Source organism: Bos taurus, chromosome 6 (assembly GCF_002263795.3).
Source record: "Bos taurus isolate L1 Dominette 01449 registration number 42190680 breed Hereford chromosome 6, ARS-UCD2.0, whole genome shotgun sequence".
NCBI classification, from domain to species: Eukaryota; Metazoa; Chordata; class Mammalia; order Artiodactyla; family Bovidae; genus Bos; species Bos taurus.
The window spans coordinates 5,845,719-5,861,564 of record NC_037333.1 but is presented as its reverse complement, the minus strand read 5'-3'; the positions used below and the strand labels follow the sequence as shown (position 1 = coordinate 5,861,564).

Genomic DNA, 15,846 nt, shown 5'->3' with positions numbered 1-15,846 from the left:
CAGGTTATTTTTAATTCCTGCCATTTGTATTATCTACTCAACTATTCTCCTTCATTAGTAGGAAAACACAGGTGAAATTATCAGCTCTGTTCGTTGGACCTCTGAACATTCTACATAGTAATGTCTACAGCATATACAAAAGTCACCATTCTGTTCTTATTCACAAAATGCAGGGAGAGGCTTCAGTGATACAGTCCTCATGACTGTCTCAAACCCCAAAATAAATTCACCTTATTTCTTATAAATGTTTGTTAGAGTAGGAAAATATAATCATGGTATTTGATATGGCTTCTTAAGACAACAATCACTTTTTTTTTTTTAGTTCTAGCCAGTTAAAATGTGCACTAAATGAAAGTCGAGACAGAGAATAAAATTTTGAGAGTTTGTTAAATAAAAAAGAGCATGGAAGCTCTGAATTAAAAACAGTCATATGATGGGTGCCTGGAATCACTTACCTAGAATAACTAGTCAATTCCCAGTGAAGTTAGAATCTAAGGCCAGAGATATGAAAAATCTGACCTGGAAAGGAATGAATTACTTGAATCTTTTCTGCACTGATCTTCCTTGTAAAAGTCTCTGGTCATGTATATGAAACCAAAACCTTTTCCATGAAATGATATTTATAAAATTAGTGCTCCAGAGAAAATGTGATAGAGAACCCTGGGCCCATCTATGGAGCCAAGTTTAGGAACTGAGTGGTTTTCGAGAAAGTCTACTATGGAGCAGTTTAAATGTGACTGTGAGAAGCTGGATACTTTTCCTTCTTCAGTGGAGTTTCCTCTGAAGGAGGTATTTATTTGGCCAAAGACTATTAAGTTTAACATGAAGCTATTTAAAAAATTTTTTTAAACATGCAATGTATATTATATATGAAAGAAAATTAGAAATTATTTTGCCATATTAGTCTTGTTGAATTAAGAGACACAGGAGACAAGGGTTCACTCCCTGGGTTGGGAAGATGCCCTGGAGGAGGGATTGGCCACCCACTCCAGTATTCTTGCCGGGAAAATCCCACGGACAGAGGAGGCTGGTGGGTCACACACGGGGCTGAAAAGGGTCGGACACGACTGAGCACAAGCACACACAAGGCAGTTTACTTCTAACTGGAAATAAGTGTTATTCTTAGTCATCACTAGTGCACATTACAACAACTGGAAGACTATGCTGTAAAGCAACAAAGCGTCTAAATATATAAACGACTCTGAGCAGTACCTGAATTTTGCCTGCTTTTAGTGCCGCAAACATGCACTGAGCTGTATTAAAGGCATGTCTCCAATTATGATAGGCGACGTTCTTCCGATAGTTCTTCTTCACACTTAAAATCCACTTGCAAAGGACCTTTAGGAAACAAGGTGTAAGTAGTCAAAATAACTGCTAACGCTTACCCTGCACTGACTTCATGCACTGTACGAAGCGTGTACATCTGACCCCAGGGCTCTGCGGGACGCACTTCAGATGACGGGATTGGCATTCGGAGAGGAAGCTTGCCTGAGGCCATGGTGCATGTGAAGGATGGGGCCAGAATTCAGATCTTGAGAGTTTTGATTCCAGAGTCCACCATGCAAAGCACGGTGCCAGCTAAATTAGATGTAAAAGGCAGGGCACAGACTAGCTTTTTAGAAGATACTATGTCCACGTGTAGTCAGTTGGGACAGTCCAGTCACAGGTGCATGAACCCATGCGCAGGGAGCTCGCAGGCAGCTGCTCTCCACTTCTCACGCCCTCTTTCTGTGCGTCCGCAGAGGTGTTCATGAGGCCCTTCTGGGGACAGACTGGGGGCAGGGCACACAGCACACACCCAGGGACAAACTAAAACTCCACATCACAGTCTCTGTCCCTTTAAACGATTCTTAAATATTCAGGCAGAGTTACTGCTTGGTTATCAAGAAGTAATTAAACACACACACACACACACACACATAAAGCCCTGGTGTGTGTGTATATGTGTGTGTGTTTAATCTATGTATTTTAAAAGGTGGAGAAAAAAAGGACAGACTGTTCAGAAAATCTCACAAGCTAGGTTTATTTAATTCAACTCCAAAGTGGTGGATTTAACAAAATCCCTGGGGACTCATGGGCCCTAAGCATAATAATTTTGTGTTTGTGTTATCATCAGAGTCGGCCTCTCTTCGATTCTGAATGATTTACTATGCTTTGGGGGATCTCTAAAAATAACTATGTGCTTCTCCCTATGTATATTTATGGGGATATTTCATACACAAAAGCCATTGCTCTGGGGAATGGAAAAAGTACCAGGGAAAAGAATCTTGCTTTAATAATATTCAACACAGTTTGATTGGCTGCAAAAGTAGGCCAAAAAACAAGGTTTCTTCTTTGTTGGTACAAAATTGCTTATAGAGGATTTGGCAGAAAAATCAATGCTTTCATATCCTCCCTTTTCTTCTCAGGTCTCTTTCTTCCTGTTCTATGATGCAGTTCACAGAGAATTCTGATAAAAGGAACCCAAATGTCCCCAAGCTCTTTTACCCACCCCTGAGTAACCATATTTCCCAGAGGATTTTCAAAGGCTAAGACTGACATGTGCTGACCTGAAATACACTACAGCATGACCATTTCTGAATAAAGTTGACCCTGAAGGTAATAGGTTCATCTTATTAGGAGAATTTTAAGTAAGAACTATTAACTTTCTTTTGATATGTTTAGAAAGTATACAGTGAAGTCTTATAGAAAATTGTCTAGTTGCTAAGTTGTGTCTGATTCTTTTGCAACCCCTGGACTGTAGCCCTCCAAGCTCCTCTGTCCATAGGATTTCCCAGGCAGGAATACTGGAATGAATGGGTTGCTATTTCCTTCTCCAGGGGATCTTCCCAACCCAGGGATCGAACCCATGTCTCCTAAATTGCAGGCAGATTCTTTACCACTGAGCCACCTGGGAACTCCTGTTGTAGAAAATTCTGGTGATTAAATATAGAATCAGGGAAAATAAGCAGGAAAGTCCAGATATTTAACCTATGGGCATATCTCTCTACTAATCATAAAATCTGTAGACATAATTAAATAGGCATGTATAGCATATAATGGGAAATAATGGACAAAATGATTATGAAACCTAATTCCTAATGGACTACTCTCTTCTTTTTCGGGGGGCCATGCTGCACAGCTTGTGAGATCTTAGTTTTCTGACCAGGGATTGAACCTGATCATCCTAAGTGGACCTAACCACTGGACCACCAGGGAACTCCTGATTCTGCTTCTACTAAGATGGGCCTGTTAAACTGAGTAACCCAACGACTGCCCCATTGCATCTAATTAGTAACCAGATTCAAGTACAGTTTTGTATTCTGTTATCAGAATGTTCTTAACAACATTTAGGAAAATTATGGTCAGATCTGTTAAATGCTTGGTGGCTATGCCTGGAATGTTCAAACTTGTAATACGGCCTTTCGTACAGGACTCCTGAACAGCTGTGAGCAATTTGGAAGACCCTAGGGAGCATGCTCAGTACAGTGAATCGGTCTCCAACAATTACAAAGGCTTCCTGAGTCCTGAGCAACATACTTAAGATTCTGTGCAAGGAAGTAAATAAAGAAAACACAGCTCAGCTCCTGCCTTCAAGAGTTTCAATCGGTAGCAAAACTAACAAAAGCACACATATAAAGGAAATAAATTCACGTAAAAATGAGAACACAAATTTATAAACTGTCAACAGGATTCCAAGTGGCCTGAAGTCAGTCCTAGAGTTTTCCCAGGAATAGAAACTTTTGCGTCATGCTTCAAGGAAAAAGTATGCTGTGGTACACAGTGTAGTGGACTTGGAAGTGGACAATCCTGTCCATTCCGTGGGAGGAGTGACTTGTCAAAGACAGACGGTAAAGGAAAACAAGCGTAGCACACGCAGATTGGTAAAGTAAAAGAATCTGTTTCAGAGATCCATGAGCGTTACAGGAGAGAAAAGGTCTGGAAGCCAACAGGGACAAGAAGATTTGTCATATCTTTCAGTAGGAAGGATTCTTTGTCAGGGCACTTTATGATGCTAACATCTTTTCTAGCAGCAACATTTTAATTATCATCCTAAAATTATATCTGAAATGTATAGTGACAGTAATATCTGAAATAAAACAGATGAGTCGCCAAGGCAGGAAGGCCAACAAGAGTAATAGAGACGTTCAAGCTGACACTGGCCAGAATCCGAACAGTAGTTATTCAAATGGAAAAGCAGAGGAGATGAACGAGACACCGAGGAGAAATACCTGCCTGATGGACAAACATTCCGGAAAGGTAAAAATAAAAGACTGAGGGAGAAATTCAAAGGACTATCTTCTTATCCAACACTCAAATGCTACCTTAAAGCTTATTTTTTAAAATTTACTTTTAATTGAAGGATAATTGCTATATAGAATTTTGTTGTTTAGAGCTTATGTTTTTAAGATATAAATCAATTTATGTAATAATTTCATAAATAGGTACAAGGATCATATTCCTGTTCTGGCCAGGCCCTTTCAACAGAGCTATTACCGGTGCAAAGTATGGGAGCTCTCAGGAATGGAAAGCGACCTGAGTTGCTATCTAGATTTATGTAAGTCCTATAACTAGCAAGCAGCAGGACTGAGACTCACATTTAGATCTTCTGGCTCTAAATGAGATCTTCATTCCATTAATAAAGGCTTTAATATATGAGCCCTATGGGGTAATATAACCATGGTCAAATTTGGTTTAAAGAAGGGATTAACTTTCTACTTAATACTTTTGTATTAAGCAAAATATACAGGTGTGCACACATACACACACATACAAATAGACAATCACACAGATGCATGTATAATTCTCACAAGACCCCCACAGGGAAAGTCATACTATTATTCCCAATTAACAGATTACAAAACTTGAGAATGTGAGCAATTACCTGCCCAAAGAAATGAGAGCTAATCACCAGTAGAGTTATGACTCAAATCCAAGAAACTTCTACTCCATCCTGCTATGTCTGGAGCTTCCCTGGTGGCTCAGACGGTAAAGTGTCTGCCTGCCTGCAAGGCAGGAGACCCAGGTTCAATCCCTGGGTCGGGAAGATCTCTTGGAGAAGGAGATAGCAACCGACTCCAATACTCTTGCGTGGAAAATGCCATGGACGGAGGAGCCTCGTAGGCTGTACAGTCCATGGGGTCGCAAAGAGTCGGGACACGAATGAGCTACTTCACTTTCACGCTATGTCAGTTTCTTCATTTGTAACACAGGGACGATAATAACCAAAGGACGTTTCTTGAGAGCTTCTTGAAATAATTAAATGATATGATATCCCTTAATCAACACACTCTAATAGGAGTGAACTATTACTAGAGTCTACAGATTGTATTTTCACCCAAGAATAATATAAAGTTTGGTTAAATTGAAGGAAGAACCAGATTTGGGCCCCCAGTAATACCAGAAATGACACTGTATTAACCTTAACTGTATTAGAGCTCAGCTCTCAGACCTCAGCTCTCAGACCTCAGTAAGGCTCTGAGATCAGGGACAACTCATCACTAAAGTGCGTCCCTAGCACAGTGCTGGGTACACTGTTTATTGTTAATAAATTTTTATTTTATGAATTAATGGAGTGCTGGATAGTGGAGGCCTTCAAGGTATTTACATATCCATATAGGAAATCCATATGAGGACACTAGACATGCAACTGACTGGGAAAAAAAAAAAAAGACAGCTTTAAAGGCAAATTACTCAATTTCTTTTTCATATAGGCCCTTCTATTCTCCCTTATTCTTTGATGCAATAACACAGGCATTATGAAACAAACTAGAATTCCCTGAAATCTCCCCAACTGGTATGAGAAGGGACTGAGCTCAGTCTTGCTATTTTTGAGAGGCAAGTAAGGTAACTGGCTGGGGTTAAAGTCCGTCTTCATCTTCACTCCGTATGTGTGACCCTGTCTGAACCAAGAGCTTGGCTGCACATCAGCCCCTCTGCTCCCTCATTTCCAAAGGCGTTCACTCTGTTTGGGTCCTTCTTTCTACTGTGTTATCATAACCTCTGTAACCAGATCTTATTCCTTCCCTGCTTAAGATTCCTCAGTGACTCACCATTGTTCTCAGCATAAAATCCAAATTCCTCTAAGTAGCGTTACGAGGACCCACGCGGCCTGCTTCTCACCGTCCTCCAGCAGCTCTGCCACCGTCACCCCGACCAGCGCTCCACGCCCCGCCTCGACCCTCCCCTTGCTCTCTGTCGGGAACACCCTGCCCTGTTCTGCAGCCTGCTGCTTGATACGTGTGGGAACCCAGTACATGTCTTCTCAGTGGCTGATAAGTTCTCTTCAAACATTCTGGGTCTGTATTAGGTGACAGTATATGAATCTTCATTCACACTTCGTTCATCTTCATTTCATACTGAAACTTCATTCCATACTAGCATCCGAAATTAATTCTCTCTCTCTCACACACACACACACAATTTCCAGAGCACATCACTACATTGCTACCTCATGTTTCATCTGGAAGTTCTGCACAAGGTTGAGGTCAGTGAACATCCGGATTGTGCACAGTGCTGTTTCCAGGTCAGACAGCTCAAAGTCGCTGAAGCTGAAGTCAGTGATTTTAAGGGTCTGGGCAGATGGTACCACAGCAGCCTTGGGTAAAGGGAGAAGAGGAAACTAAGTGAAGCTGTTTCACAAATGCAACACAAACGCAGTTTCCTTGCTTTGCTTTCAGAAATGGCACGTTGGACTTAATTTTTTATTTTTAATGTCATACACTAGAAATATTTTACTACAGAAGTTATTCCTTTTTTTTTTTTTTTTTAAACTGAGCCCCTTGTGGGTAACTGCTATGCTTCTAAGTAAGGCCAGGTGGAGAGAGGGTAACTGTACCTGGACCACTAGGCAGATCTAAGGAGTCCAGTGATCCAACCGCTTTATATTTCCTCAGCGTCAATTCACTCAACAGATATTTACTGAGTAGTTATTCAGGACCCGTCCCAGTACTATGGACTGAGAATAAGTAGTGAGCAGGATAAAGATAATGTTCTAAGCATTTTATGTTTAATTCTCAAGACAACCTTTTGAAATGGATACTCTAGCTCCACCCTTGGTTTGATTTTTAATCATCTTCTGGTAGTAAACACTTGCAATTTCTTCAGATACACCTTGCTCTTTTTAAAAAATCAATATTCCTTTTACCTCCTGCTTCTCCTACTTTCTTTAACTAAAGGATTTCTTTAAGACACAGTTCCCATCCATGCCCTTCACAGCCAAGCCCACTGTGGGAATACCTGTTTAATCACACAAGTCACTACAGTCTACTTTCCTGTTTATCTGCTCCTAACCACACTGGACTGACAGGTCGGGCTGAATCTCACACATCTTTGCATCCATTGTGTCTACTGATGGATAGAGTTCTGATATTTGTTAATATGAATACTTATTAAATGAATGGGAGGGGGAAAAATGGCATTCTCTTCACTTAATTTGAGTTACAAGTTATAAGGTCTGGTTTTAAGGTCCCAAATCCTCCTAGAAAGGTGAGGTCCATTAATTTTGAGTTGGAAAACTAGCAGATGCATTCATTCCAATCTGTTTTGTTTGGCACTGAATATTTTAAAAAATCACCATTATTTGTTACACTATTTTAAAATTGGGAGATTTTAACAATAAAGCCGTATTTCTGATCTTTCCCGAAAAATCAGGCCACATTGAGCTTCAATTCCCATAAAGCGACTAGCCACAGCCAGCTCTCCTCCCCAAAACCTCCACCCCATACCCCCGGGCCCCTCAGACTGAGCAGGTTTCACACCCAGATTCTCTGCCAGGCCCCCCACCAGCATGAAAACTTACAAGAACCTCACTCCTCAACCCTCTTGACTATTTATTCTGCCAGCACTTTAGCAGCCTTAGCCACATCTGGCTGAAATTTATCTAAGAGGCTTTAACTTGGTTGGGGGGCAGAAGAAAGAAAATATAGAAATCTCAACCAGGTTCCTTCTAATGTTTTTTCCTTGATTTTCTCTAAACCCCTCAAGTTTCCTCTGAGTATCTGCCATATCACTTCCTTGCTCTCAATCCATCTTTTTGTGAAGTGAAAAGGTCAAACACAGAATTATAAAACCGTATGGAGCAACCTAGAGCTTTCCCCTGCCAAGCTGCAGGCACGTGCACACTCTCCGTGCATCTTGACTGGCACCTTTTACTTAGGCATACCAGACGTGTTTCAACTTTAAAAGAATGTCACCCTCTTCATACTCCAAACTAAGTCTCTTTCCCTGAGCCCAAATTTCACAAGAAAATATGCCTTCTGTCCAGCCAGCTCCACGGGCTTAGGCATGGGCTCGAGGAGGGGAAGGCAGGGGGACTGAAATGTTTGGGTAAATGGCTGTGTTGTTTACAGCAGCCTCCAGCATCAGGGACTGGGCAGGCACTGGGGTAGAGCTCGGAAGTGTGGAGGTGGGAGCAAACCTACTTTTTAACTCAAAGCAGCTAACAGCTGCTTCTCTTAGACACTGCACAAGAGAACAGATGTTCATTCCTTAGGACATCATTATTCTTAGCACAGGAAGTTGGCTTTCGCTCCTTCCACAAAGGACATTCTAAACACTACGCACGGGACACAGACAGCCAACATGCCTGGTGCCTTGCTCCATTACACACTCTAACTCCTGAGCACTCTCTTCCGAGACAAGAGACGCTTTTCTTCTGCTTGATCAGCCTCGTCACACCATGACTCAGACTTTTGAGCTAATCTAATGGGGGTGTGCAGACATTTTCCTTCAGAACCTTGTGGTCAGTGATACAGAGGTTTCGGATTCTTGGGATTGATTGCTAATAAGTCATGAGAAAGTCATACATCATTAAAGCTCTCATAAACTGCTTCTCTGACCATCACAAGAGAATTCAACTTTGTTTGCCTTGAAAGGGCTTGGGATACAGGGGATTTGAAAGAAAACATATTGCCTGTCATTCTAACTTACCATTTGTAAAATAAAATATTCTACATCTTACTAATAAGCAGGCAAAAAAGATGTGGTGTGTCTGGGAGAGGTTATGTATATACAATTCTGGGTTTTCATAGCTTCTTCCTTTCAGGGATGGTTTGTCAGAATTTGCAAAGTGAAATCTTTGGGGGGTAATATAACTTATGATATTGAATACTTAACAGACATAACATTTTATAGACTCTGTAAAGCAATACAGTGCTATAAATATATGTATGTATTATGACCGAATAACCCAGTTCAAAACTTCTGGAACTATGATACCACCTAACACTGTTCAAAGGTCTTCCCTGGTAACTCAGTGATAAAGAATCTGCCTGCAGTGCAGAAGATACGTGTTTGATCCCTGGATTGGGAAAGTCCCCTGGAGAAGGAAATGGCAACCCACTCAAGTATTCTTGTCTGGAAAACCCCATGGACAAGAGGAGCCTGGTGGGCTACAGTCCACGGGATTGCAAAAGAGTAGGACAAGACTGAACAACAACAACACTCTTCCACATTGCTATTCTCCCACGTGAGTGCACAATGCTTGTGAATTCTTAGGGAAAAACAATTAGATATTTGCCTGCTTAATTTGAATAGAGTTAAGCCTTTCTAGAGTTGGGTGTTCCAATCCATGTCAAATTAACCAAATACTGAATGTAAAAAAACATATACAAAGCTCCTTAGATTAAATATTTAACCTGGCACTTTGCTAATATAATGTCACTTTTCTTCTGAGTCCTTTAATTACATCTGCCACTCAAACTAATAAACTAGTAATAAACTATTAATAAATAAACTATTCCTTGTATGACTCTTTAGAGGAAATTCATTTAAGTCCCTTTTTTATTATGACTCCTTTTCCTAAGGCCTTGATCCCTTTTCACCATTCTTGCAAAAATTAAAAACAAACAGCTCTGGAAGTGAAATTCACTAAGGGTGAAACTGGACACATTGCTCAGCGGTCTTTAATCAGAACCAGTTGTTCTGGACGACCCTGGTGGTCTAGCGCTTAGGAATTGTCTGCCAGCGCAGAAGACACAGGTTTGGTCCTGATCCGAGAGGATTCCACATGCCACAGCCACTGAGCCCTGCACGCCCCAGCCAGCATTCCACAAGAGAACCACTGCAGGGAGCAGCCCAGTGCACTGCAATGGAGAGAGCCGGCACATGGCAATGAAGGCCCAGCCCAGCCATAAATAAACACACTTTATTTAATGGGACTTCCCTGGTGGTCCAGTGGCCAAAAATCTGCCTTCCAATGCAGGGAACTCAGGTTCGATCCCTGTTCAGGAAACTAAGCTCTCACATGCAGCTAGAGCCTGTGCATCATGACTACGGAGCCTGGATACAAAAGGTTCACATGCCATGACCAAGACCCAGTGCAGCCAAAAATAAAACAAATATTAAAAAAACAAAACAAAACAGTTGTTGTGAACACCATCTGACTGATAAGGAACTACATAATAAACTGATCGTGACCCAGCAACATCCCAGATCAGCCACCACATTTGCATTTTGGCATAATGATGTGAAGAGCTGACTCATGTGAAAAGACCTTGATGCTGGGGAATATTGAAGGCAAGAGGAGAAGGGGACAACGAAGGATGAGATGGCTGGATGGCATCACTGACTCAATGGACATGAGTTTGGGTGAACTCCAGGAGCCGGTGGTGGACAGGGAGGCCTGGCGTGCTGCAGTCCATGGGGCTGCAAAGAGTCGGACACGGCTGAGCGACTGAACTGGTAATGATCATAAAAAGAGAAATCTAAAAGCAAGGTGAAGCACATGGTGAAGCCATGTTTGCTGTTAGGGGCTCTGGTCCCGATGTCCCACTGACTTTGTCACCCTGAACAAGACATTCAACCTTTGCCTATTTTCTCACCTGTAAAATGAGGGGATTGGATCAGATCATCGCTAAGGTTTAAGTTATCCCTGCGACCACACATCTAGGATTTCTTACTGCCTTTTCACTTTGGAACCCAAGGCCACCCTGTGAGTGGCATCTAAATCTTGCCAGTGACATTCCTGTATAGGTCCAGGCTCTATCTCCAGTTCTCTAACCATTTAGATAGATGGTGCACCTTAGCTGTTATGGTTATACTATGCTTTTCATACTTGATTCCTCACACATGAGAGAAGAGACATTCCTCCTCCAAGAAGGCTTAAATACAGGATCCTAGCTTCTACCATGAGAGCAGAGGAGGGTGAGACTGGTTACATGGCGGCCTCTATACTTACTGCAGTAACACCCTAAATGAAAAATTGAGTTTTCAGAAATTGCCATCTATGTGTGTGTTTTTTTTTTTAATGTACGGATAGGGGAGGTGTCTGTATCATGGCCATTTGTTTTCAAGGTTAATTAATACTCGCTCACTTCTGGGTTTCCTTGTTCCTCCTCCGCTGCCTGGAATATAGCCCTCACGTCATCATATAGCTAGTTCTTTCCCGTTTTTGTATGTCTCAGCTGCACCCAAGAAACATTCTGTGGTAGACCCTGTAGCAAGACTCTATTAACACAGTATCTACATCCACCTTATCTGAGCGAGCCTTCGTTTTCATAAGAGTCAAGAAAGCTCAAAAATTTATTTCCCAGATTCCCTCTCATCTAGGGTTCCAGATGGAATTTGGTCTCTCCCGTGAGGTATACTTGAGGGAGACCTGGATTTCAAACTTCCTGAAATGTGGTTCCAGAGGGTGTCAAAAGCTGTGGAGGCTGCAGTTCCAGCAGACGCTTTCTGACTACCAAACCAAACCGCCCTGGCTGATTCTGGAAGGAGGTTCTATAATGGGTTTCTGATTCTGTCTTCCATGGGAGTTCCCACACTGAACCAAACTACAGTTCTGTTGTAGGACTAATTCCTAAGGTCATCCAGCCACCCTCTCCAATTATGTGAAAGCACTTAATTATTTTCTGCTTTAAACAGCAAAAGGAGCTTCTGTTATCTGCAACTGAGTCCTGATGGTGCTCTTTGGGCAAAGTGTCGGTGGGCAACAGGTTCTCAGGGTGAGCCCTCTGGGTCAGAGAGCTCTCTTGCACAAGGTGGAAGGAATCAAGTTTCTGTTAGAGCAGCGCCTCTCACAGTTTGGTTCCAGCGGCTGCAGTGGCCTCTGAGAACCTGCTGAAAATGCAAATTCCTGGATTGTACCACAGAACACAGACAATGAAGGACAGGGAAGCCTGGCAGGCGACAGTCCACAGGGTTGCAAAGAGTCGGACCCGACTTAGTGACTGAACAGCCACCAACCACACAGAACTACTCAATCGGAAACTCTGGGAGTGGAGCTCAGCCATCTGTATTATAATGAAACTTCCAGATGATTCTGGTGAGTGCTGGAGAACCGCTGCATTAGAGAGTGGTTATTAATAATCAATAGCATGTAACAGTCACTGAGGTCATCACGTGCAGTTATAAAGAAGGAAATCCTTGAGGACCTGTGTGACGGCTGCCGTGTCACATGGTGCTGGAACGCTGCTTCCAGCTGCTGTGCCAGTATTACAGGAAGGAAGGAGAAGCTCTGGGCTATAAATTGTGAGAAAAGTAAAGAGTTTTATGGTCTTCCTAAAACATTCTGTCCGTTGAAGCACTAATAGAGCCGAAACCCACACTCTGTCTTATCCTGCAGGTTGCTGAATTGTGGTATAGGATGAAATCAGACTTGCCACACCTCACAGATGAACATTAGAGCACTGATGAGGAGCAGCAGAGGCTCCAGGAATGAAACTGAGATGCTGAGAAGGTGTGGCCGCTCATGCTGGAAATGTCTCTACAGTATAATTTTGCATGCCTATATTTTACAGTCATAGAACCTTTTTTCCTGATTATAATTATATAATATTACACAATTATGTTATACATTTCGTCCCTCACTATTCTTTAAATCCCAAGAGGGCAAGACATTGATTATTCACTGTTATATCTGGAACACCTAACATAATACTCACATAAAACAAGAGCTAAATATGAATGTATAAATAAAAAATTTGTGATAAAGCACCTAATCAATTCATCAATATTTAATAATATTTAAACATAATATTTAATAATATATAATAATATTTAACAATAATGTAATTTGGTAAAGAGCTATAATACAAACATTAAAATTTGTAATGAACTATGCTATGTCAGACACAACAGATGAACTGTAGACTGTGCCTTCTCTTATAGTTCAAGTATTCACTTTATTTACTTCTGAAAATTTTTATTTATAGCTGACTTCATTTGCACAATGAATACTTCACATTATCATTTTAAAAACTCAGTGTAAGTGGCAATAAAGTTTGATTCATTCACTTGCAAGAACACTGGAAACTCAGGATGGGAAAACAATTACCAAAAGTTTTCTGCTTTTTAGCAGCTCTCGTAGGAAGTTACTTAAAATGGTCAACTCAAGGTGACTTCTCTCAAGTAGAGAACTGGTTACATATAATTCATAAACAAAAGGTTTACACTTCTCTTAGAACATATGGTGCTTTCTTCCAGTAAGTTTTCCACCTACCTGTTGTTTCTTTGGCTAGAAAATGAGTGTGTACTTTTATGTACCTGTTAGCACAACTGACGCCATCGTGGGCCATGCTGACCTTCCACTGACCCTCCCCAGTCCCCAGGACTGTACTCTGTAGTAAATAATTCTTCTGTCATCAAGGGCTTTGTAGTGAATAGACGTCATTTAGGTCCAGGTGACCTCTCTGCCCTGCTGGCTCCAAACAGTGGTGAAGACCGTGCTTACCATACTCCCAGTACCTGAGAGACTAGTTACCCACGCGTAAACCTTGACTTAGGAGTGCACGCCCTGCTTCCAAGCACCTCCGCACACCCCAGGGAAGCTACAAAACCGTCCCAGTGGGCCCCGTGGTGTGGAGGGCAGCGCTGGATGCTTCCACATTGTTACTCCTCTGACCCCACCCGTGAGGTGCCCTACAGTGACATGATCCGCCGCTCACATGGAGCTGCCTGCCTCATTTAAAGACACCTTCTCAGTTCAGTGGGCACTTTTACTTCCCGCCATCTTCCAACACCTTAGGCAGAAAGACTTGGAACGTGACAGGGAAGATGAAGGCCTCAATGTTGCTTCTCCAGTATTAGAACTGATTTTCCTCCAGGATCACCACTACTAACAGTAACTGGTACATAATGTGCATGTGGAGGGGGCATAGGTACCAGGAACTCTGGGCACTCCAACTCTCTGAAGGAAGTTCCTTTATTATCCTCTTTTTACAGAGGAAGAAACTGAGGCATAAAGAAACAGAGGCACAGATTTGCCCAGTATCACAGAGGTGGAATCTGAACCCAGACACCTCTCTCTAGACTCCCATTCTTAATCATCATGCTATATTCATGAAACTGAAAGCCGGCAATGAAAATGTATCTCGGCACCCCTCAACAGGACCAGCTCTGTGACCAGTCAGCAGGCGGTTTTATTCAACCATTAAATTATTTCTAGCTTCATAATCATTTTAAGAAAAAAGAAAGTATAATCTTGTTGAATGCTTTGACGGATTATGAACTGTGTTATTTCATGCTAGATTACAGACTTTCTAAAAGTCTGAATTTTCCAGAATCAGTCATTCAACAAAGCGTGTAAACCAGGTTCCTGTTAAGCAATCACTAAATAATAGCTATTTCTATTATTATTATTAAAATAGGACTCAAGGACTAACAGTCTGATGGAGAAGACAGATACATAAATAATGGAAATACACAGATTTTTAAGTAACGACAACACAAATATGCTGATAGTTTGCATGAGTGATCGCTAACAACACAGTGATGGGGAACTTAGGTACACATTTACTGTTTTAAAGTCATTTCGAATAGTTAATTCTGACTGGCCACAGGGTGCCCAAATTAAACACTTCTGGGTGTGTCTGTGACGGTGTTCCTGGAGGAGACGAGCATTTGAATCAGTGGACTCAGCAGGGCAGACTACTCTCCAGGGTGGGTGGGTACCACCCAGGCCACGGAGGGCCTGCACAGAACCTAAGGTGGGAAAAGAAGGAATTTGCCCCTTTTTGCTGCCTCCCACCCTGCTGGAGTGGGGCCATCCCATACCTTCTCCGGTTTTTGGACCGGGATTTCTGCCATCAGCCTGCCCTGTTCTTGCACCCTGAGACCACGCCAGATGACACCACGGGTGTCCTGGGTCTCCAGCCTGGAGACAGCAGACTGCCAGACTTCCATGCTCCCGTAATCACGAGAGTCAATTCCTAAGAATGTCTCTCGTGTACATACAAAATCTACTGGTTCTGTGTCTCTGGAGAACCCTGACTAATAAAGTCACCTATCTTTATAAAGTCAGGGACAATCATTCCTGAGCTTTATCAGTACCTTACTTAAGACAGCCCTTCTCTTATTCAACTACCGCTTATCATGAAATAAGTATTTACACAACAGAAGGAGACACCCTGGAGTCCCTTTTACACAACCATGGAAAAGAAACTTTATAGGAAAGAATACAGTTTAAAAATGCATAGTCTCCTTGAAGTCCATAAAGCACATGCTCAAGGAAAATAAGAATACACTTGGGTAAGGTAAATATAAGGGTCATTTAAAAATTATTGAGTTTCATATTTTTGGTGGATGCTCATGCAAAAAGGTTTATATTTAGCCTGTGGCAAAGTCTGTGGTAACCTCAGAAGAAAATACAGACATGTGGCTACACAATGAGCTCAACTGTACGAGCTTCAGACAAAAAAGGTCACACTGTAGTCAGGCACTCGGCCTGCCTTAGGTCTGATGTATCAAATACCAGGACGTAAAACAAAAATCAGAGAAACAACTCCTAACAGCCAACTGTTAAGAACAGGCTCCTTATTCAGAAAGTTATTTATCATAATAACTCTGAAAAGAAGGGCAGCTACTGAACTTGATCTTCCATAAAATGTCAAATTCTTCCAATTAGCTTCAGTGTTTTATGAAGGCATT

General features: G+C 41.9%; 1 protein-coding gene across 3 annotated transcripts in view; it reads right to left on the bottom strand.

Moving 5' to 3' along the window:
* Window positions 1–15,846, bottom strand: part of PDE5A (phosphodiesterase 5A) — a 148,555-nt gene that overhangs the window by 32,671 nt on the left and 100,038 nt on the right. For all 3 annotated transcript variants that reach the window (NM_174417.2, XM_024993001.2, XM_024993002.2), the window contains 2 exon segments: window positions 1,213–1,338; window positions 6,431–6,577. In NM_174417.2, the coding sequence (NP_776842.1) occupies window positions 1,213–1,338; window positions 6,431–6,577 (273 nt within the window).